General features: G+C 30.8%; 1 protein-coding gene and 1 long non-coding RNA gene across 3 annotated transcripts in view; both read right to left on the bottom strand.

The window, feature by feature from the left end:
* LOC122711362 (proton-coupled amino acid transporter-like protein pathetic) overlaps positions 1-25364 on the bottom strand; it is a 33038-nt gene extending 7674 nt beyond the window's left edge. Inside the window, exons 1-2 of one of the 2 annotated variants that reach the window (XM_043930097.1) lie at positions 24462-25364; positions 2975-3060 (exon numbers count right to left, since the gene is read on the bottom strand). In XM_043930097.1, the coding sequence (XP_043786032.1) occupies positions 2975-3060; positions 24462-24515 (140 nt within the window). In that variant the 5' untranslated portion in view covers positions 24516-25364. Of the gene's footprint in view, positions 1-2974; positions 3061-4973; positions 5734-24461 lie in introns of those variants that run through there. The other variant, XM_043930089.1, reaches the window with a different exon arrangement.
* On the bottom strand, positions 299-2975 carry LOC122711374. Its single transcript, XR_006346088.1, has 2 exons — positions 2837-2975; positions 299-410 (listed from the first exon to the last, which is right to left on the bottom strand). It is a non-coding gene; the product is annotated as an uncharacterized LOC122711374 (long non-coding RNA).
* Positions 25365-26105: the final 741 nt, after the last annotated feature.

Here is a 26105-nt window from a genome sequence, read left to right as displayed (position 1 = left end):
TTTTTTTTTTTTTTTTTTTTTTTTTTTGATTCTAATTTTTATTTATTTTCGTTTTTGTTGATTTTTAATTCCAATGTTTCTTTTTTCGTTTTTTTATTATTATTGTTATTATTATTTTTTTTTTTGTTTCGTTTGACGAAGCGTTTCAGCGTTGCTCAATCGAACGGCGCCAGTACACGTCAATCGTAACAAAACCGTCTCGATATAAACCGCGTTTTGAACCCGCGATCGTCCATCAAAGAGACCGTGCCGTTTCTTTCTCTTAAAACGGTGTACCGTATATGTATATATATTTTTATATTTTTATTTTTATTTTTTTTTTTTATATGTTTTACATTTTTGTCACTTTCACATTATTCGCAGAGCACTTTCATAGAGCCCGAATCTATGCCCGCAGTTTATACGCAAGTCTGGAATCATATAAATGCACATATTATATAGTAAAGACAGATTTCATCTTCATTAGAATCCTTCAGAGGAACATAGTTCACATTTGCTTGCACACCGCATGGCCTCAATTACGAAGAAACCGCGAGGATTCTCTCCTTTCTGCACCTTGTTTTTTATATATTTTGTATATATCTCTATCCTCTACTCTTTATCTTTTCATTAATTTTAAATTTTATTATAAAAAAAAAACATGTGACTTCTTTATTTTTCAAATTTTAATGATAAAAAAGAAATAAATATAAATCTTTTTCCCTCTTATAAAATTTTGAAATCGCTACTAATTCAAATTAATTAAACTTATAACGATAGTGTTAATAATTTTTAATATTACAATCCTATTTACGTAATTATCATTTTAATTTTAATGACTACCGCGAGTAATGAATAGCTTACGTTTATATATTAAGAGGCGCGTAAAAGATTAATCCACAGAGATAATCCACTTCCTTTTATAAAAAGAATAATAGCAGTAGCTTTTCCATTATGAAATATATTCTTTGAACCGACCTTGTCAGCCTCGTTAATTACTTCCTGTATGAAACTTCCAAACACGTGACAATTAAAACGATGTGTTACTCAACAGGTGTTTCGCATGAATTGATGTTCCACTAAAAAAGATTAAACCGTGTTTCCATTGAGGCAACAATTGTGCATTATAAATTTAATTTTATATATATATATATATATATATATATATATATACATATATCGAGAAAGAAAAAACGAAAAATAATAATCGCGAATAATTCCAAGATCTCTAATTATCCATTCTTTCTTGTTATACGATCATTTTTACGTTATACAATTTGTCACATTGAAATTGATCGATTATTGAACGTAGAACCTAACTTATATAACGTAACGTAACGCCGCAATAAGAAACACGAAGACGGATAGTGTGAATTATTTAAAATGACAGGAAGAAACAAAAAGACCGTGGAAAAATATTATTTAAAAGTGCAGTAAGGAGGAATTCCATCTTGTGCGCAAAGGATCCAAGAATTTCGTCGTCTTGCCGCTAAATCTATAGAATCGCTCGTTTGTGCGGAAAATTGGCTCTTTCATGCATTATTTATGTATATTGTGACTTCTCTGATTTGTATTTTATCTTGTTTTGTTCCTTATTTTAAATTTAATATCTTGTTATAATTTATTAATTGAAAATAAAAATAATAATAATGTTTTGAAAATTAGGATTGAAACCTAACCTATAATTATAGTGAATAATATGTATATCATATTATATATACTATAATATTGCTTGCGTAAATTTCATAAAAATATTTATATTTTTATGAATACATGCATATTTAAATAATATTAATTTACTTAATTATTTATTAATTACAGTTTAAAATCGTTATCAAATTCTATTTTTACTATGATATTACTTCATAATAACTGGTATTATATAATTTTGTATTACTTAACGAATTATCTAACTAATTATATCAATGGAATTTTAAATTCATTTTTTTAATTCTATTTTGAAGTTTAATCAGTTTAATTTAATTTCGTGACAAAGATATTCAAATTTGCATAAGTATGACTCATATAATTAATTGATATCGATTTTAAAATTAATATAATTAATATAAAATAAAATCTACGAAACAATATCTACATTGTGTGCTGCCAAAACTCTTTTCATAATTTTTTTTAATAATATTCCATTTACAAAACATTATAAATATGAATAAATTTAACTTAATTTGAATTAACACATTAAAATTTTCAATCTACACATTTCTTTATCTGTTTTTTAATATTCATGAATATTTAAAAAATCCTGATAATATTTCCATGATAAGAAAAAAAAGACATTACAAAAGTTAAATAATCGTGTAACACGAATTTATTATCATTCGTCGTATGGTATATGCAAGAAGATATAACGTTACTTTTACAAAATCATCTTGTGTTATTTTAAAAACTATCTTAAAAACTGTTTTTTTTTTTTTTCTTTTGGATGGAAAAAGATCACGAAAAATAAGCGGGAAAATGAAAGAGTGGAAAATAAAATACACGAGTGCATGGCAGCCGCACGTTTAAATAAAATGGAAGCTCGTTTTTTTTTTTTTTTGCACAAACCAGCGATATCAATCACGATTCGGCGGACAATCGTCAAGCATCCCTGGTGCCAGCCACGCTACGAATTCTACGTTAGCGATCACAGGCGGTATGCATGAACTAGTTGTGAAGTTATTCGTAATATTATAGAATATATAATACATATTAAACAAATATAATATATATATTGAAGAAATATATATATATATATATGTATATGTATATACTAAATATGATATCAAAGAGCACAGAGAATGAGAGAATACACATATATACGATATAATGCACAATATATGATCCTCGGATTGTCACTCACGTTTGCTTGAGCGCGGAGCATTTGAGTTTGGCAAGAAAGCAATGGTGATGATTGGTCGTGGTAGCAGATAGTGAATTGCTCGACTATCGTTGAACCGTTCGTTCGCGTCGGTTTCGTAAACCAAGTTTTCTCACTTACTTGACTAGAACCGTGTCTGACAGTTCTGTTTTCACACCGTGCTTCTTTGGGTCGTATTCCGCTATCATTGGGCGCATTGGTGTTCTCTGTAACAGAAAATATTCAATCATTGTTATTCGTTATTTATAAAAATTGAATTGATTTTTTGATTGCACCAATATTAAGAATTTTATTGATCATCTATGATTGCTATTTAATTGTTTCTTCGATGTAAAATACCCCTCGCAAAGGAGAAATTTTATTTATATATTTTAGATACAATTAAAAAAATAATATCGCATTCGTTATTAAAATCTTTGATGGAGAAAAAAAAAATTAAAAAAATATCCTCCTTTAGGATAGTAATTGGATAGTTTTACTTAATGTTTCGAAAATATAAAAAGTATTTAGTTCGTTGAAGAAAAAAAGAATATAAGGTGCAGATATGCTCACCGAAACAGAAATACACGAGTACTGGAAATTATCCTAATTTATATGTAACGTGCAAATTATTCAACTGTATATAACTACTTTGATGAACAATGAAATTGCGATTAGACAATAATTATCAAAAAGTTATGATATTATTTGCCGTATTGTCATATTCTTTTGCACATCATGCACGTATCATCTTGCATGAATTTTCATTAATACGTTTTATTGACGATTGTTAAAAAGAAGAAATTTAACGATCTTTTTTTATGATGATATGAATCTTCGTTCTCTGTGATTATCTTAATTTTGGAAAAAAATATTTATCAATTTTCCCCAACTTTTGAATCGTATTGCCAATCGATTCGTGGATAAATTTTATTACGATTGTTGAGAGTAAATATTTTGAATTGAATGAACGGCCAATCTTTTCTTGAAACTATTGCTAGTAAACATAAACAACCAGTCATTTTTATTGTATATTATTGTATCTTACTCCTATTGTTCTTCTCTTTTCGAACAAAACTTCAATTTTCTATTTTGATCCATTAACTAGGTCGTTTCTGGATTATAAATGTCTCCCACACGTGCATTTAAAAATAAGTCAAAATGAAGTAACTCGTCTGGTAAATGCCAAAAAAAAAAAAAAAAAAAAAAAAAAAAAAAAAATGTTAAAAGTAATCAGAAATTTACTTTCTCGATAAAAATAATAAAATAATTTCAACAATTGAAGAGGCACGGAATAAAATAAAAAAAATAAAAAATGATAAACTAATCATTAATATATTGAAATTTTGAATACAATTTATAAAATTATCCTGTTGTACATTTGGCGGGAAATTCAAACATAAGTTGAGATAAAATAGCAACTAGAACAAAGTAGATAAATATCGCACAGATTTCAATCCATAATTTTATTGAACCATGGTCAATTAAATCTCAGAGATAAGCATTTATCGTGCAAATACACGATATTAATGACACGAGATAAGTAATCAGTTTAATTTATTAAAATATATAACATTGTATCGATACGATGGTATCGAAAATTTCTAGAAGCAGAATTAGTAAATTTAAAAAAGAAAAAAAAAAATGAAAAATATGAAAAATAAAAATATTGTTTACGCGATTTAAAAATAGTTTCCTGTTCCACGTAAATGGTGCAATGTATGGTATCACTGCGTCAAGATATTTGCAAATGTAATTGCATATATTTGCATTTTTGTTTAACTGGCGCTCGTGCTAAACTAGACATCAATATTGCTTCGTGGTCTACAACCTGTTCAACCTGTCAATGATGCTCTTTCGTAATCGTCTCGTGAACGAACAAAACTCCTGTTGCTCCATTTTCATTGATCCCTTTCCTTTTCTTATTTTCCCGATTTAGAAATTTTAATTGTTGAAATTTCTATTCAATTGAAATACAACGTATTTCAATTCGAAGAGATCGGTTATCAATTACCATTAATGCATATCTTTTTTTTACACTTGAACAAATGTTAATAATTTGTTCATTCACTCGACAACAACAATATTGCTCTATGCAACAATGACAAATCAAAAAATTGGTATCACACTATATAATCACCTTGATGTAAGGACGATCATTGTCTGCATTGGACAAGGAGTTCATCTCCACGTCGTGGACGCTGTCCGTATTTCCCATTATGTCTAATCAACGTGCCTCCTCCACCATTCCTTCCGTTCACCAATTTTCAAATACCACCCCACACACTCTCTCCCTCTCTCTCTCTCTCTATCCTTCTCCCCAAAGATCCTTCCCTCTACACTGTATATCACGTTATCCTATCACCACGATGTTTTTATATTTATCTTCCATTAGCGCCAAATATGTGCATCGTCTCGAGCGAGATCCAATTTACCCCGGATAGCTGGCAACCACGTCGCAAGGAAGCACCACTCGCCGAAAAGACCGGCTTCAGAGCACGTGGGTTTCAGTTTTTTTCAATCGAATTCAATCCAATCCAATTCAATTCGCGCCGATCTTTCTAAAACGATCCTTCTCCCTTCGACGACAATCGGACGGAAACATTATTGGGAGGCGCGCGATTCTCCACTATACCACTTCGAAGGAGAGAAAGCTTGGAAGCTTGGAGGGAGATCCCAAAGAAAGGGGGGACGGAAGGGAGATCTATCCTAGGAGATCTAAGAGCGCGGGAAATCGGAGCAACCCGGAGACGGTACGCGCGATCCCGGCGAACGCGGCACATCCGCCACGATTCCTCCCGGTAAACTATGCTCGCGTTCGTCTTCTCTAGCGACTCTATCTACGGCGCAGCAAGTGCCGCGGCGCAGAAAACCGCGGATCGCTGCCAAATCTTTCGGCAATGTCCCGAGGACGGGCTCTTTATATACCAAACGGCTACGAAAATAGGAAGAGCAAATAGACGTGGCAGTTTCACGTGAGCAGCTTGTCTCGTTCTACCTCCGTGTTTCACTCTTTGTGCCTGACCGCTAACCAAGCTTAATAGAAGCTCTGTTTGAACTATGCGATTGATAAACGCATCCGCGTCATCAACTGCGTTCACTTCGGCCACTGTATATAAAGGAATACTCTAATTGGAAACGTGGCTTTCCGCCGATAATTATCGATTCTTTTTTTTTTTTTTTTTTTTTTTTTTAGTTTGATCAGATGGATCAGTTTTCAACGGAGGGAAATATATATATGTTTGTTTGGTGTATGCACGCGATGATTAAGAACATCGGAATTTTAATTAAGGCAGTTTGAAAGTTTTGAATTTTTATATGTATTCTTTAGAAAGATGTGTAGTTAATGATTCGATGAACGTTATGTATTTGCCACGTGTATTTTCAGATCGATATATCATTGTTAATATAAATTACAAATTATTGCTGTGAATTTTATTTGATATATGTATTAAGAAACGTTATATATCTGGATATTTCTCCACTCCTCTTTCCGCCATATTTTTAACCTCGTGTACAACAAAAATGAACCAAGAGTAATAATTTCTTACAATAATAGCGGGTGATGAAATTTACATTTATAAATCGCATTCAATGAAATAATGAGCTTATATTCTGTGAATGCGTTTAGATATACGTTTACATATTGAGAAATATGAACTGAAGGTATAGATAGAAACTATAAATTATAAACTGAATAATTCCATTTCATAATTTCGCGCCGGTTTAAAATTGGCAGAGGCGCCGCCCGATTTGTTGATACATTTAAATGTCAAGAAATTTGACGTGTCGCGTATCGTGTTATCGTATATCTATCGCTTCCTATTTTCGACGAAAATATGCGTCGCATATAAAAATTGGCGAAATTTCTTTGAATGAATATTTTTCCGAATACCGATCTAGTGACACAATATAGAAGAAATATATGTCGCATCTCGTAAAAAAGTCATAAGTCGGTTATGCAAAGATGGCGGATTATGGCGGACGAAAATTATTTGGCAAAGTAAATGTGTTAATATGTTTATACAAGATTTCTTTTTGGTATCCAAGATCCAATGTTACGTTATACATTACATATAGGCTTTTAGAAGAAAATAGATATTACTCATAATAGGTAGAAAATTATTGCTGTACCTTAATTTATTTTAACACTGTTAATGTTGAAATCAAGAAATTGCAAAGTGTAAATTCTTTTCATATTCGTTGTGATTATAGGGATATGAATTTTTTTCTATAGCTCAAGCAATTTATATATCTGTATTTTTATATAAGATCTTATGAAAAAAAAATCTTTTTTTTTTTAAAGGAAATTATATAGATAGTCGTATTGAATATGTTCATGAAATGATAGCAAGTATAATAGTAGCACCCTTTACACGAGCATTTACTTCGTTTAGTTGTGAATAGTATCAATGTTCCTGTTATTGCAAATGGAACAATTGCAAATGGCACTTTGCAAATGGACTCAATATTATCCATGATACTCCACTCCATAGGATCTCTCGTTTTATTCACTTAAGCATAAGTAACGTTAATTTTTCTTTGATTATGAATAATGATACTAAACTTCCTTTTTCTTCTTTTCTTCTTGTATGATTAGACACTTCAATTCATATTGTTATAAAATAAATTGTCACGCATAAAACAATGATTACAAAAGAAAAAATTGTAAAAATAAGAATTTGATTGATGCTTTATAAAAGTTATAAAAATTTAATCATAGGAATGGTTACTGTGTATCGAATTTCTATAAAAAAAATATCAGACATTTGGATCTAAATTTAAGTCTCAAGTCAAGTGGAAACAATCGCAAGCGGTCTGACATTTTACTTCATGCAAGTGGAAAGATATTAAAGTCATCGTGAATCTATAGAATTATTTTTATTGAGGGTCAGAAATGCTATGGTTTAAAGATATTCCGAGGAATTCGTGGCGAGATATTCTGAAAATAGAATTTTCACCGCACTTACATCCTGCGCCGTCTATGTTGCTTCACTTCGGTCTCCGCAATGTACTCGTTGAAAGATACTTTCCATTTGCAAAATTTGCAAAAATATCTTGAGATATATTTTGTAAATTATTGAAAAATATATATTTTTAATCGAACGAAACGTTATTTTATATTGGTTGACTTTTTAAATTTTGATTAGAATCAAAAATATTGTGATATATGAAGATTAAGTTAGAAAAAAAAAGAAATATTAATTTTTCAAATTTGAATTTTATTTGTACAAATGAAGAGATTATTTTAAAAAGTTAATTTTATTTAAATGCGAAGTATTGTTCCAATTATAATTTTAAATACCAAAATTGAAGAAATAGTGATTTTCAAAGATAAATGATTAGGTTAGAAAAAGTAGTATTATGATCTTAAAGGATATTATTCTTACCACTAGATCTATTACCAAACTAGTCAAAATGATGAATTTCATATTTATTTTTATAATGTTAAAGATGGGCAGATACTTTTGGCAAAATAATGGACTCCATTTTATTTGGATTATATCATATTATTATATTTTAAATTGTATATATTTATAACACGAAATCCGAAGAATAAATCAATTTATCTTGTCAATATTTATTTTGTCATAGATTTGCTAAAACATATCTTAGATATGTTTAATAAAAGAGATATCTAATAAAAGATTATATAACGTTTATTAGCGTTCTCTATATAAATACACTATTCTCAAAAGTGGATTGTTTAAAAATAACTAGTAACGTTTACTTGATAGAATTTGATAGAAAAGAAAAATAAATAAAAAGTTCTAATCTTAATAAATTTGGTATAGAAATTCGTATTCTGAAAATAAGAGAGAAATCTATTGATTTCGTAAATTATATGAAGTTGATTGTTTCAGTAGTAATATTAAAAAGGAGGAAAGACGTCAGTTAACAGGAAATATGAATAAATTTGTTTAAGTGTTTGTATAAATGAATAATGAAAATGATGAAGTTAATTATCGAAATTAAAGTTTTGTTTTTGTTTCATTTCAGAGAAAATTATGCTTATTAATTATAATGCAAAAATATGTTTATATAAATGACTATTCTCTTATATTTATTCTTATCTATAGTTTACTCTATTACATTTGATTTTTATTATTAATTTTTAAAATATTTCTAATATTAAAAAAGAAAGAGAAAGATTTTTGTTTAAAGAAATCATTGAATAGATCTAAAATATTAAAATAATAAATATAAATTTGTATCATAAATAATTGTGCAAATATTGTAGTAATAAATAATTATTGCAAATGTATATTTTTATAATAAATTGATAATTAGTACATTTGATACTTTTGATCTATTAAATATTATTTAATTTGTACATTTTTTAAAATATATATTATTTATTAAACTTTTAATTAAATTTCTATAGTATTAAAAAAGAATTAAAAATACATATTATTATTAGTGACAAATCTTCTATATTATATATGAAAGTTATCAGAAAAAATTATTAAATAATAAATAAATGAAGAACTGAATTATAATTCTTTTAAAAAACTCATCAAATAGACAATCGGAACAAAATTTTTAAATTCATAATTATTATTCTTAATATCATGAATCACTTCAATCAACATAGTATAATACTAAAACAGATTTCAAGAAAACACGAAGATTTTAAAACAAATATACTTTTTCAAATTGAAGAAAATACTCTTAATTACTCGTTATATTTTAAAAATAGTATCTACTTAATTATTTAACAAATTATCATAACGATAATAACATGATAATATATATACTTCTATGTATGTTCCCGAACATAACCAACACTATCAAAAGCTCACATTATTTTCCAAACTTTTTTGTTATTAAATAAGAATTCGTAAATATTTAACGACACTATAAAAATCAATTGTGGCGCTCTCACACCTCTTGAATTCGCAAGTTGGATTATATCGTACATGCTCGTGAAACGTTGGCACGCATTGTGAGATTATTTTAATCATGGCGCCACAATGAGAGCGTCATTTCACAAGCATGATATTTCTTTTTTTAGTTTGTATTTTTCTAATTTAAAATTTTCTTAAAATTTTACGTAAAAAACTTGACTGTTTTCACATCATATTTAATAAATAATAATAAATAATAATGACAAGTACAAATATTGCAATATGTATAAATATTATTATGATAGTGGTGCAAATCAACACAAATGTTTTGATAATAAATCTTAAATCTTAAATCTTAATTAAATCTTTTATAGATAACATATATATATATATATATATATATATAAAATTTTATAATTTTTCAAATATTTTACATATATTCATATTTATTCATACAAGAATGAACATAACCTAAACAAAAAAAAAAAAAAAGGAAAGAGAAGCATTTACTATCCAAACACAGGAAGAGACCGATAAACTGTACCAAGTATTCAAACAAACCGGAAAGTAAACTATTTCATTGTTCTCCGATCGTTCGATATTAAGTATAAATCACAAATGAAAGCTGAAATCGTACAGCAGCCATGCGGAAGCTTCTAATCGTTTGCTGTTCCGTAATTATTTGTACAATTGCACGATAACACAATACAGGGATAATGCATGTCTGTCGTGTTATCTCAACTTATGACGTATTTGTTCATACATATGTTAATGTTAATGATAGAATGACCGTGCTTGATTAGACTGCAAGGCCTTGGTCGCGTCGATCCCTCTTTCGATATATAAACGTATGTATCTCACTTACTAGCCCCGTGTCGCCCTCTATCGTTATGTTCCTACATGAATGATTACGAAGCCCAGCAATACTTTACTGGATCAACATTTCGACTTCCCGTTAATGCGTGCTTCATTATAACGATCTTTCGCTTCCTGCGATGTAATAATACTCAACGACACAACGTGCGTCTTTATGAAGTCATTAAAATATATCACCTTAATCCGATGGTATACTTACTTAATATACTTCTCTTGAATGAATATACGAGATTGGGATTTAATGGATACTTTAATTAGATTGTGATTCAGTTGAAATATAATTGAGAAGATTGTTTGAACGTCTCATTGATATCGAAGGAATTTAATTGAGATTTTATTTAATACGTAGATTGAAATGCATGGATTGTTGGCAAAGGAATTACGTACGTAATTATTGAGATCAATGAAGATGTGGAAGAATGAAAACTTTGAAAAGGTTAGGTTTAAATCTCTATAATTACTGAAATATTTTTTTTATATATAATTATATATATATCATCTTATACGAACAAAATCTGCAAAAAATTTGCTACATCATCTTTGAAACCAAGTATGTGACGGCGTTAACAATAAACATTATGTATTATTAATGTTTATTTGAAAATGATTGAGCAATTCCTGATTAAATGTGTAGCGGCATTTTTATAATTCAATCGTTTATAATGAAAGGGATGTAATTCAATTCCATGATTTATGATAACGATCTGGTAACAGCATAGTCACGATCCAATTATAATAATCTTTTCGTATTATTATTCACTATTATTCGTATCAATGCCATAAAATATATCAAATTCCTTTACATTAAATTCATCTAACATTTAACGACAATATGTATAGGCAGCCTATAATCACATCGTCGTGAAATAATTAAAATCTCGAAGGTATGTCTAAAAATCAACATTCTTGTCTACAAATTAAAAAAAAAAGAACATAGATTCATGAAGAATTTATAATTGTGAACAAGAAATGTGCCGTAAATAATTGCTAAAAAATTGGAATAAATTAGAAAACAGAAAGTAAAAGAGCATTTCATTCTGTAATATTGACTAACTATAATTAAATGAAATATTTTTCTTATCAGATAAATCAAAACCGAATGACTAGCTAACCTAACCTTTTCTATATTCCTCACTACGTGAAAGTCATCCACTCACTTTATACCTTCTCCTTGCAGTTAAAATATAAAAGAAGATATAAAAGAGATATAAATGATAATTAAGAAAGACTCAAATTCGACTAAATAAGTAACATAAATTTTTTTAGAACAAATTTTGTACATTAAAATCTTTCATATCTTAATTGAATTTATTGACAATTCCTTAAAACGTGTGAATACATTTCTATCCCATATTTATTAACACGCAATGATCTATTGTTATAACCTATCTGTAGACTGTAAGAAACGTCCCACTTTCACGTTCAATTAATATGTAATTAATATATAAATCTTGAGGTCGTATGTCAACAAACCAGTCATTCCATCGGAACGCGTCCAAATATAAATCGAGCAAACGAATTTCAAACGATTAAACAAGAATAATAGCCACTATCTCTTCGTTCATTCCATTGAATGAAATTGTGGGCGCGATTAAAGGACTTGTCTCGAGGTCCCAGATTCGAGATGAATCCGTTCGTTGAATCGGTATAGTTCAATGACGAATTCTCTCGAGTTCTTCACTGGTCCACGCGTGTGCGGTTGTTTTATTACGAGAATCAACCGTGGCCAGCGCAGTACATAACAAATTAACAAATCTGAGAGTAACGTCACATCCTCATCTGGTGCAGCGTGACGCGCGCGCGCGCGCGATCATGCGTGGGACGGCTGCGCACACTCTTTCTACATCTGCCCCTGAATTATCAGCTACATTAAACAGATAGGGCGATGAATCGTTGCTGTTGCTGATATTTCTGCCCCACAACAGCATTGACCTTCTTGATTTAATCGCGTGCTTTTTGCCAGACATGAAGGCGAGGCCGTCATGGTCTTAAGCTGGATTTACACGTGCGTTAGTTTATGTATTGTGCACAGCTGAACAAAAATTGCATCCGGGATGGATCAGGGACAAGAATACTTTGCTTATTCTGACACTTTTGGCTAATATGTATATTTACTTGGATGAGTGAATATTTCAGAAAGAAAAGGATTGACTAGTTTGAGTTGAATTGATCTTTTTCAAAGATGCAAATAATCAATGGACTTTGATTTTATAAGAATAAAGATAAAATAAATTTGATAAAAATTTCATATATGTATTCACATATGTATTTGCAATAAAACTGATTTGTAATACGAATTGATTGCAACAGATAGATATACATTATTTAGCTATAAGAAATTCATGATATTGCAAATTTAAATATTGCAAGATTGGTCTTAATAATTACAAAAAAGTGAATAATGTTACGACACATTGTTCAAGTTTATAAATGAATGATGACATTCAGTTTTATCTTTTCTAACACAAATTGCTTATCTAATCTCAAGTAAACCATATGTGTATGTTCTATAAACTTTCCGTCATTTCTATGTAAATTTAATCAGAAAGTTAGCAAGAAAATTTTTTTACAATAAAGATAAAAATGAATTTATTCAGAGAACGGATCAGTTTTATTTTTAACTGGTTAAAATATGTGCATTTTTTATTTTATTCTGATATATGTATAAATTACTTACTTTGAAATTATTTTTTTTTAAGTTCTCATTTAAGTTTACTATTTGCAATTATAATGTTGTAAAATAATAAATACTTTGAAAATTCAAGGGTAAATTTTGATTCTATTGAACATGTAAAGAAAATGTTCTATTACTATTTCGTTTCAAAGCTATTGGATTATAAAATAAAAATTAAAAACTTTATATTTCAGAAATATTTTGCCTATTGAATAAAATTATTCTTTATATAATCATTGCAAGTATATTATTAATAACAAAAATTTGTTTATAATTAAAGAATTCAGAAAAATTTTGCAAAGATATTTCATGTATCTTTATTATCTTTCCTCTTTGAAATAAATTAATTGCAAAACCAGGTGATAAATTAAGCAATTCATTACATAACACAGTTTCCTGCATTACAGTTATCCGTAGACACAACTGTTCATACAGAATAAGGCATAATGCATATCTTTCTAAAAGTTTGTACACAACGTCAAGCTTATCTATATAAAATGTGCCAGTTTATCAGATAACGATATGTCTATATCATTTTTATCACTCGAAGGATATCGCCTGTATTTCCTTTCGTGAACATAACCAATCAATTCAATATTCACTATTATACTATAATCACTAATGTTATCTTAATATGCGATTCGGTTTTTTATCATAGCCAAAATATTCTCGAAGCCTAATCGATATATCAATCTGATTAATTTTTGTTCGACAATCGGCAACAAATATTCCGTAACGAATTATTAAAATAATCGGTAAAATAAAATATACATAATTTCACGCATACAAAAGTGCAATAAATACGTAAAATTTTGGAAACGTATGAATTAATATCGTCAAATATCCGAGATTAAAAATATCTGCATTAATTATAACGTAATCAATTTTATATGTAGTTGAATGAAATACGCAGACGATGTATGACGATAGAGAGTGAATGTCTGCACGGTTCAATTGGCAAATCGATCGACGATATTTATGAAATTACCCTATACATAAATCGCTCGTGAATACTAAGGATAGTCTCGAGACTCGTTCGCGTGATTTCTACTTCTAGGAGAACAGTGAACCCAACGATCGAACACGATGTTGTCAGGCCTGACGCACACGTGTCGCGACGTTCTTATGCCGCGTTCACACTGCTTATTCGCGAAGAGCCAATGAATTTTCAACGAAAAAAAAAATAGTGTAATGTGAACATGGCATTATAGCACGCGTCTCGGGTTATCATATATGACATTAAGTTCGCTACTGAATCTCGAGACGCAAATGCGTTTATAAACTAGTTAGCATTGACCTTTTTAATTTGATTACGATGAATAAATCCAACAAAAAGAAACCATTTCTACGATTGCATCATGCTCTTGGGACACGTATCGATACCTATCGTAAGTGTGCAATTCTAATAACTGATTTTTATTAATTTATAAATTATAATTAATAATTATAAATGTCATTTCTATTGTATATATTGGAATTTTTGATTAAAATTTTGCATAATGTAATCAATTTAATTCTATTATCGTTTACTATAATGAGTCAGATACGTTATTTATTTTATATTCAATTTATTTTCCTTTTGTTTTCCTTTATTTTTTTTTTTTCCTCTTTATCAATTTATTCTATCTTCATTGCGTTCAACTGTTAATAACGTAAAAAATTAACGAAGAACAAACCGATTTCATAATATGTAATATATATATATATATATAAATTGGCAATGACTCATAACGAATTACATATCGCGAAAGTTATCAACCCACTATAAAGTTTATACATCGTGCGAAACTAGTGGCCACTAAGATGGCCTCTTTGTTTCCTGACGCGTGGGTGTACACAGTATCCATATTAGAAACATATTTCAATTTTTTCTGAACAAATTATACATATCTATAGCTTTCACATGAAGTAAAATCTTGAGATTTCATTTCAAATTAAATATCTCTTCTATTCTAAGAGATATTTTCTTTTTTTTCTTTTTTTCAAATATACAGAAAAGAAATTTCTTTTCTAATCTTTTCTAATCTTTTCTAATCTTTTCTAATCTTTTCTAATTTTTTCTAATCAATCAAATCATATTTTTCAACTTCTACAAGTATTTAAGAGATAATATATCTCTATACCAATCATGTATTTAAATACACGAGTTTTATTAAATCACACGAGTTTATTTTATCTGAATTATAATACATTCCATTCAATTGAAATATTCTAATCTCGTTCACAATATCTATGGAGTGTTAAAACCAATCGTTCCACTATGTTCACCACGTTGCTCTACGCGTGTTCCGCATATTGTGCTTCTTCAAGTCCACGAACTCCAAACGTTGCATACTTATTTGCATGTACATCCTTGTTCAAAAATCTCAAAACGAATATATTTATTTCTTATTCGCGTATCATGTAATCTAATGATACAGTATGATTATGCCTATTATCGCGTCACTGTAATATGTGTAAAATTACACAAATTTTTATATGATTAAAATTCATGTAATATCAATTCATGTATTTTGACAAAAACTTTTGAATAAGAGTGTAGTATAAGAATGTACATATATCTACTCGCGTGACTTCTGCTATTTTCAGATCGGTGAACTCGCCCTAGTCGGCAATCGAACATAACCTTTCTTTCTTTCTTTCTCTCTCTCTTGATACAATATTCCACCCTTCGTGGAAAACGATCACGTGTACCTTGCAGTTATGTTAATATATAAGAGAATGACGTGATTACTTCGAGTAATCGTTCAACTTTTCTTAAAAAATATTTTGGAACATTTATTTGATAAAAGAGTCAGAGATTGATAATACTTTGAAAAAATCATGATATTAAGAGGGGGAAATTTCTTTCCACGATTTTTATTTCTTTTCTAAAAAAGTGATTAAAGGACGAACTATCCCTTCGGTGTCCATTCAGAATCTGTATCTGTTAATAAAATTATATGCTTGTATTACGACTAGACACGCACACAGAAGCAGGATGAATCATTTGGCGCCGTGGAAAATTTATATAGAAGCATAAATTATCTAACCTTAGCATGCATCGCATGGATATTAAAGAAGCTAGTGTCTGCCTCGATTCACGTAACATGAATCATCTATGAAATTATCAAATAAAAATCAAATTCTAATTCGAAATTAAATATACATGTTAATATACATGTTAAATATACATGTCTGTTTTAGCGAAATAGATCATAGAAGAAATTAATGTTTCTTTCCAATTATCATTGGTACTACTTTTTTTTTTTTTTTTTCTTAAAACTGGATCAGACGGTTTGTAGCAAAGTATACCGGAAGTGTGAGAACCGAAGTGAAACACATTTATTTGAGAAATTCATTTTAATTATAAAATGAATTCTCTCTTACACGATTATGTTTTCATCAAGATATCAAAGTGAAATGCTGAAATGCGTGGGTCATCGATGACTCATATAATGCAAGAGGAAGGCGAACTTTCTTTTGAACGGATCTCCATTTTCAGCTTTACGAATTCAATGAATTCGAAATGGCAATGGTATGAGGTTAATATTTATATTGTTAAAGCGCAATCTATTGACTTAAAAGATCTCGTGAATTTTCTCATAATATTTAATTACAATTAAAAGATAAAATTCGCGTAAATTAAAAATTAAATTAAATTAAAAATAAATTAAATTAAATTAAAATAAAATGCGTAGAAATTTTAATGTCTACGAAAAAATTATTGAAAAAAAATTAAAATTTCCCAAAAAACAGAAACAGAATTTTGAAAGCGTTCGTTGGAAGATAAAAAGTGATTCTTAGAACTTGTGAATGATTGTAGAGAAGAAGATTCTTGAAAAAAATGGGAAAAAAAAAATATATGACATAGATATTTTATTATTCGGCTCGTGAAGAAACAAAAATTTATGTGTTACATTCTTGTGGTTATTATCGTTCTAAGCAGGAAGCGATAAAAAATTCTACATTTTATTGAAAATGGTATTATTAACGACTTTTTTTTAATCAAAATTAATCAATGTTTATATTAACTTGTTCGGAAAAGATGAAACGAAGAGGAAATACTTAAATGATCTGAATTTAAAATTAAAAAAAAATTTAATCGAAGTCATGGACACAATAAGTAATCATTGAACCAGATACTTCGAATAAGCTAAGTACATATATAAATATGTAAGTATGCACTTGACCGACTTTTCAAAAGTGAAAAAAATTTCTCAACATCGATTCAATGTTTGTTTCCTACATCCGTATAATCTTTTTAAGCTATTAATATAATAGAAAGTGTATTGAGAAGCAGAAGAATAATGAAGATCGAACAAAAGAAAAATAAAGCACTTTCTGGATTTTATTATCAAACCCAATGAAATCCAAAGAACGAATAGTCAACCCCATTTGAAAATAGGGGTACTTTTGTATTCTGAATGAAATCCGATACTATAATTCGATATTTCAATCCTTAAGAAATGATTTTTATATATAAAATATAATACGAAAGACAAATTTCCATATTGCAATATAAAAATTCAAAAGAATTTAAACGTATATATTATCGTAAATAGATATAATTTTAATTTTCGTTAATTAATTATAAAAATCGATGTGACCGGAATAAAAAAAAAATAATAAAAAAAAAAAAGAAGAAAAAAAACTCGAGAAGGGATACAAGTTAACTGTTTCAAGAACTGCAGGCATTGAACGATCGAAATTGTATACCGTAACAAATGACTCCATTAATTTCATAACAGGAACCCGCCGCCGCCGCGGATAGTTCCGTTAATTAATCTATTTATCAGCCACGGTTAATCCAACGTATCATTATTCCGCTTCTAAAATCCTTCTTTCGCTTCGCGAACTCAATTTCCTTCGAGTTTACGCCGAGTTTACAGGAAGTTTTGTCGGAGGCAAGGACGTTCCGCTCGAAGCATCTTGGATCAATGGAAAACCGATGTCGGCCGTGTCCATTCACATGGTAATTAAATTCCCGGAAGATGGACACGCGGGAAACACGCGATTGACCGATCCATTACCGGTCGGAACACGGTTCGTAAAAAAAAGAAAAAAAAAAAAAATCGTCGAGTTGTTTCGAAATAGGAAAAAAAAAAAAAAAAAAAAGGAAGGGAAAAGGCCGTTCCGGAATGGAACGGAAAGGTGGGAATCGATGGAGGACGTTGAGGTTAGGAATAGCGATGAAGGAGTACCAAGCGAGGGAGAGGGAGGGAAGAAGGGTGGGGGGAAGAAGGAGAGAGAAAGAGAAAGAGAGAGAGCAAGAAAGAACGCGAAAGGGAGATGGGAGTGGGGAGGAAAGGTGTCCGACGACGAGGAAATTTCCATGACGTAGCCGCGCGCATATTGTGGTCGCCATGACTTCAACAAGCACGCGTCATTGTCGGTCACCAATTGGCCGAAACTCGTTCAATTTCGAGGATCGGGTTCTGCCACGCTCGGCAAACTAGTTTCTGTTACGAAACAAAAGGGTCGAAGGCCCAACAATTCTTATCGTTCATAAATCCCCTCCCTCTCTTCTTTCACGCTCTTTCCTCGTTACTTTTTCTTTCTTTCTTTTTTTTTTTTTTCGCAAATTTATGCGAGATAGGAGGATGGTTGGAGCGGAGGGACGGATGTTTCGCGTGAATAACGAGGGAACACGGATGGATGGAGCATTAGTGAGAGTCCGCTGAAAGGCTCTTTTACACGAGCGCAGGTTTCTCCGAAATCCTTTGCAGGAGAAATCTTTCTTCCCACCCAGCCCCTTTGTTCCGGCACAGGCTTGGCAATCCCACGTTACATGGGGAAACGTAACCGGTGGATGTTCTCTGTCTAGCGGCGAATTCTTTTTGCGCAGTAGCTGATTTTCTCCCCTTGTGTGCTTGATGAATGTTTTGAATTTGAAATGGAGTACATTGTTGTAGGGGATTTCTTTTTTATTTTTTTTTTGAATTTGTACAATCAGCATTTAGCATTTTCGTTGGCATTTGAATTATTCGAGGAATAAATAAGTAAAGTTTATTACGTTATTTTTCGTATTGTAAAAAGTTTTTTTATCAATTTTACTATAAAGGAAATTGAGGTTTTGGTGGTTGATATTTTTTAACTTTTTCGTTCTAAAAAGAAAAGGTTTGTTAATGTTTTAAAAGTTATACTTGTGATATAATTTTGATTAAAAAGTTTATTCTTATCGGAAGAAATTAAAATTTTCCTTTATATATTTGTATATGTGTTTTCTATTTGTATCAAAAATATGTCAATTGCACACAAGGATTGCTAGCTACGTTATTTATTAATGGTTATTTCTTAATTTGGAATTATTAATGGAAATTTCTTAATTTGTTTAAAATTAAATGAACATAATGACAAATGAATGACGTTTAAAAGATGTTTCACAATTGCTAATATTTGTGTAATAACCGAGATACTCGAAAGCTCGTTGTTTAAATTAAATAATTGATTCTTATCAGAATTATCTCATTCAATTGTTTAAATAAATTACAAAATCGTTTAAAATAAGAAGAAAAACCGACAAGCATTGTAAAAAACTTCCATGATATAAATGATTATATCCACCAACGTGTTAAATAACATATTTTATAAAAAATGTTTATTTTATCACTGCTTGAAGAATGTAATTTTTCATTAAATCTCATATCGTAACAATTAATTCTTTAAACAATGATAATAAAACTCGCAATTTTTTTCACTTATCAAAGGTATATAATTGCTTTTATAATTACTATTATCACGTCATCATTATTTTTCTAGGTATTTTTTATAAAATGATTTACTTTGATTACTTTGAAGTATTGCATTAACAATTTCTCCATTTCTATATCTTTCCACTTATAGATAAAATAATTCCATTATTGAGGAGTTGGAGTTAATTTATTTGGCATTATTTAAAACAGATTAAAGAACACGATCATATTCTAACTCGACGATTCATCGATCAGACAGTTCAACGCGTTTACAAAAGAAGTCAACGTTCAGTAACCGAGTCGCATAGAAAACTATTCATTCGTCGATAATCGATCGGGGTCAGACTAGAAACTAGAAATCACTAAAGAACAACGAAGACGCCTAGTTGTCCCGAAAAAACAAATATTTTTACAATATTTTATTAAGCTTTTATAAAAGCTCTTTTAATCTTTAAAATATTAAAATAAGATAAATACATCTCCATGTATTATAATTTATAATCTGTGATTTTATAATTATGTATTTTTAACTTAGTTTCTCTAGAGTTTCTCAACTCGTTTCACGGGACATGCTTATGTAAAAATCTCTAAGCTTTCTAAGCTTTTAAAAATTTTGAAAGATTTATCTTTTACTTATTCTTTTAACATTTTTATTTTTATTACAAAGTTTCGATATTCGAAAGAGAAATTGGAGAACATATAGTTTCATCACACATTTTCTTACAGATATACGTTCGGAAAATTTCCCTTTAGACTCAGCGACGCGAATTATTACACCGAAATATAATACATCATAAATTTCTTCAAATTCTTTTCACTTTGTTCATAAATTCGCTTCGACTCTTAATCTTTTTTTTTTCCCCCCGCCTTCGTGTGATTTTCTGTTATCGTCTCTATCGATTGAACATGAAATGAATCGAATGAATTTCGTTATGCCGCGAGTTTATGTGAAATAAATACATCTATACATCTCGTTTTTCACGTGTAATTCGAGCATACTGAGATTCCGTAACGGGGCTCTGGTCTGTTGGCGGCGATAGTCGGGCAAGGTCGTTTGCCGGAAATATCTGTTGGGATGGACTTCTTTCTGGCTGTGCGAACCCGACCGAAAAACTTGTTCGCCCGTTGAAAAAGTTAAACGAGATCCTCTTATATTCCTTCGAACGTATGGATTCAACCGTGAACAGGATTCACACATTTTGACATTATTCTTCATTTTAGAAATGAATGAATTGACTTTTTAATGAATGGAAAAAAAATCAGTGCTAGAAAAACAGATAAGATTTCAAGAAGAAATTGTCCGTTTATTAGTAGAAAAAATTCTTATCTGATTATTATTTTATTTTTTTCAATACGACAAATCGTCGAACAATTAATATAATTTTATTAATCTAAAAAGAAGATAGATATCTTTCTGAAAAATATCGTTTCATTTTGTATGCCATTTTAACGATAAATAATTCGAATAATTTACGATCGGTATATATTAAGTGAAAAATTATAAATTCAATTATAATTTTAATAACCTCGAAGAATCGCGAAATAAATAAAATTGATTTTATAACCGCAAAAGAAATAAATTCACGATAGAAAGTAAAATGCATTTACAATTCCTTTCCTTGAAAATGCGAAAAAAAATATCAAACATCATTAAATAAAACTTATGACAATATATTAGAGACGAAGAAAAAATACCGCGTTCGGATACGAATAAACGTGCGCGCTACTTCTTGCGATTGCGCACAAGTCTTGGCGCCTCGCAATCTAGATAAACGATTAGATCTCGGAATATTCAGACGCGCTTGCGCGGCAAAAATGCAGAACGACGGCGGCAAAAGGATGCTGAATCGGCGAGATTAGAAAGTAAACACAGCGGCGGGGAATATCAATTTCAATTCGTCTCGACTTTTTTTTATGATTCTTAGTCTCGATAATACACGTTGCAATCTTTACGTAGGTAAACATATGGTTACCTACATTAAGCATCCTCTTGTTTATATCTTTGTCAGTTCAAAGAAATGATTAATTAAATCTTATCTATGACTCAATTGTTATATTTAACAAGAAAAGATTCCGCTGACGACTTTCATTATCAAAATTATTAAAAGATAAGAAAGGTAATGATAATTTCACCGAAGTTATGACCGAGTTAATCTTTCCATCGACATTTTTACGATACGTATAAATTTCGATTGTTAATAATAGTAATTGCGAGAACAATCGACAAATATTTTATCATATTTTCTTTTCTATCTTCAAGTTTTATAATTCTTTTTTTCGTTTTTATTTTTGAAAATAATCTGTGCAATGAGTTTCTTTCCTAAGATCAGGTTTATCGATCGTTGATATCAACAGAATGACTATGTGAATATCATGAATCTTTGAAGTATCGCATTCGTTGTCTATCGAATGAACTGGACGCAGGCGATAATGTGATAAAAAATAATGCAGATACTCGATAATTTTATGATAACGTCCAGAATTTCTTATCGAGAATATTATTGAAAAATGCTTAATTTACACACATACACACATATATATATATGTATATATATATATATATATATATATATATATATATATATTGCGAAATAATATTTATTTTCTGCTTGTGTTCAATGACTTAGGTGAACTGATTAACGGAACATTGCGAAAGTAAATTTTATGAAGAAATGGAAATATTTATCGTACTATCGTACTATCGTTGCAAAAAATATTTATGATATTAAATTTTTATTTTATCTTCGTCTAATTCACATCAAGTTAATAATAGATGCAGCAATAACACATTTAGAATTTTCATTATCTCAGAATATACTTGTAATTGCAAATATAAAATTAACTTTTTTGAAGATCAATTTCAGAGTATGAGCATGTAATATGAATAATAAGAGTTTCACAAAACTTGGAAGATTTCATTATGTCATTATAGAATTAAGTAAAAACTAATAAGAGATATTTATTTGCATTGAATTTAGAAAGAAAAAAAAATAAGAAATTGATGTACAATAATATATTTTCATTGTTCTTAAATAATTTTCCTCACGCCATCACTGCGAATGAATTTCTTTTAGGTCACCGTTAATATACAAACTAATTCCGTAATACGAATATTTCTTAATTATATGAGTGTCTCTCATTCTTTCAAATTTCCAGCATAATTGCTTCTTTCCTTTTTTTTTTTTTTTTTTTTACTGATTTATTTCATTTTAACACGATTCAGCTATAACACGAATAATACTATAAAACTCATCTTAATCTTTGAAATAAAAAGTAGAGATCTCACATCCATTGCGAAAACGGAATCATCTTTATTTTCCAATAATTCCATTCAATTTCAAACATTCACGAGTTCTATACGCTGATCTGATTATTATTGGGTAATCATGGAAAATCACGTACGAGAAAAAAATAAATAAACAGAAAGGAACCAAAACGTGAGGGAAAATTTCAAGGAAATTGGAAAGAACAATGTGTATAGATAATATGAAAAAAAATGCGCATCAAAAAATGTATTTTTTCGCAATGACTTTTGCGTTTTGACCTTCTTTTATCAATTCCACGTGACTCTTAATTCAGGTTGAAAATGACTGATTGCTGAGTCAACTCTTCATATGTTCTGCGATAGGAACAGTTTGGTGCTCTAATTCGTAGAACTAGCGCAATGGAGGGAAAAAAAGACCACGTGCTTGACTTCTTTACATTTATATGTAAATTCGACACGATGCTCGCCGAATATTCAATCATGAAACACGTAAAATTAGTTCATTTGCATATTGATTTTTTTTTTCTTAGATCTAAATATATTCGACGAATTACTAAGTCTTTATTCCGAGAAAGATGTTTATAAGATAAAATGATGAATTATTTTAAAACATTTAAGTCCGATTTCTTTAAGATGTAATAATAAAAGTATTAAAATCTTTTATTTTTGAAAAATTAATCAATTACTAATTATATTTGAGTATATGATTCAGCAGAAAATTATTGTTTTCATAACCAATTACAATTCCATGAAAAATATGAATAGGTACGTACTGACTCTGGTATTGATTCGTTCGATTTATCACGATTGTAAATTATAAATGTTTCATAAATTAAGTATAATTTATCTAAATTACATCTATTTACATATACTCGAAATTATCGTTAATTTCGAAAATTATTGTTTTATGAATTTTCGAAATGTATGTAAATTCGAAATTCTGTTCCGATAATCGCTGTGCGATATTTCGAATATATTTATACGCGTGCATGCGGCCGATATTTCCGCCGAGATTTAATTAATTCTCACGCGATCAGATGTCCGCTCCTATTCGACGATATAACCGTTAATCCACCGATAAACCTGTTTCGTCAGCGTTTCGCTGCGAATTTTTAATGGCACGTCGTTACGCAATGCGTGGCATTCGTCATAGAAACAATCGCGCCGTTTCAAAGCCAACTTGGCAAACAGTTGAAACGATCGCTAGTCGATCGTTGAAAAGTCGAGCAAGAAGAAAGTGAAAAACAGAAATATCGTGAGTAAACAATAAGATAATTATAGAAAAACTCACCTGCGAATTGCCCCCGTGAACCGACACTCCTTGGCTCAGCATCTTGTGCGACATCCTCACGTTAAAACTCACGCTCGATCGTATATTAAAAAAGAAAAAAAGCCTCTGGCAAGCCTCTGTGCGTATTTATTCTCGCTCTGAAAACGAGCTACTTTATCTCGTTCTGGTTATCTGCTCCGAATCGTTCAATTCACTTTTGGCCGTCTGAACCCCGTCGTCCTCGTATCAACACGCGTGCAGACAGACTGACACATACACAAATAGTGAGCAGCGTGTATATCCTAGGAGAATCGCGTGTACTACACAGCCTAGCAGGAACCAACGAATCGTTTTACTTTCAACTATTTGCGAATCAACACCGTCAACGGACGTGCTCACACTGATCCTCTTTCTCTCTTTGCCGACTTTCTTCTACGCTTTCTCCTCGCCTATGTTTCCTCTCGGCCGCTCTCGGGGGATGTGTGACTAGGCTAAAGGGATTTCCAAGGGTGGGAGATAGAAAGATATGAATAGGCGAAGTTTCCACCAACAAAGGAGAGGGGGTAAATAGTGTATATAGGAAATATATAGCGTGTATATATATATAGCAGGAAAATCGAAAATCGGTGTATATCGATGTTTGGAAGTTTTTGAAATATACCGACACCACCAAGAGCCAGCGAGGGCACGCTGTTACGACGTGGAGGACCGTGTCGTTTCCGGACAAGCGTGCATGAAGGCGAAATATAAAGGATCGGTCAAGTCTCTAAGGCTGGAGAAACGTCGCGAGCGTGGAAAAGACTCGGCTAGGAATGACGATCCGCGACGTGGGAGGCCGCCGTAGCGCGCGATTCCGTCGCCTCTTTCTCCCACTCTTCGCCGGCAGTACCTCCTTCGTCCCTTTCCTCGTCGCCGACACATGCGTGCGATCCTTATACGTGCACACGCACACATACACGCGTACAACCACGAACCACTGAACGACCTAACGGCTAAACTCCACTCGCTATAACTATGCTTCTTCCCCACCATTATACACCACACAACCTCGAACCCCACTGCACCCTCCTGATCACGGTCAATGCTCACTTCTCTGGGTTCTCGGACGATGTTCGCCACCTCTACCAACAACGTTAAACCACCACCACCATCGTTAGGGACAACGTCGTTGCTACCACTTCCATCGTCCTCGTCGCGTTGTATTCTTTTTCATCTTCTTCGCTCCACTCTTCTCTTTCTTCGTCGCGTAACATCGCCTAACCAAACTATTTCTTCCCTTTCTCACATATCTAAGTTTTAATCCCCTCCATTCGCTCGTTTTCACTTCTTTTTCTTTCACCCGTCTCCTTTTTCGTCTGCGAAACCATTCGCCACTCCCATCGCACATGCCAAATCCATTTACGTCGAACGCGTTTCTACATCATTATCCACCTATTGGGCTTTGTAATCGCCTTGCATCGGCCGATGCCCACGCCACCACAGGATCAAGGTTAACGATATCGATGCCGACAGATCGCGCATCTGGCGCTGTAACGTTTCCTACGAATTTCAAATTTTTTCTCCCTTTCTCTTGTGATGTGTTTCATCACATAACTTTGTACGTGACCTACCAGAGTCGATCGATAGTTAGACGAGTAAAAAGGTTAGTAAACCGGCATGAAATCA

Source organism: Apis laboriosa, unplaced genomic scaffold, assembly GCF_014066325.1.
Source record: "Apis laboriosa isolate Shangri-la unplaced genomic scaffold, ASM1406632v1 scaffold112_cov148, whole genome shotgun sequence".
Taxonomy (NCBI): domain Eukaryota; kingdom Metazoa; phylum Arthropoda; class Insecta; order Hymenoptera; family Apidae; genus Apis; species Apis laboriosa.
The sequence above is the reverse complement of the archived record's forward strand: the minus strand, read 5'-3'. Positions and strand labels throughout refer to the sequence as shown.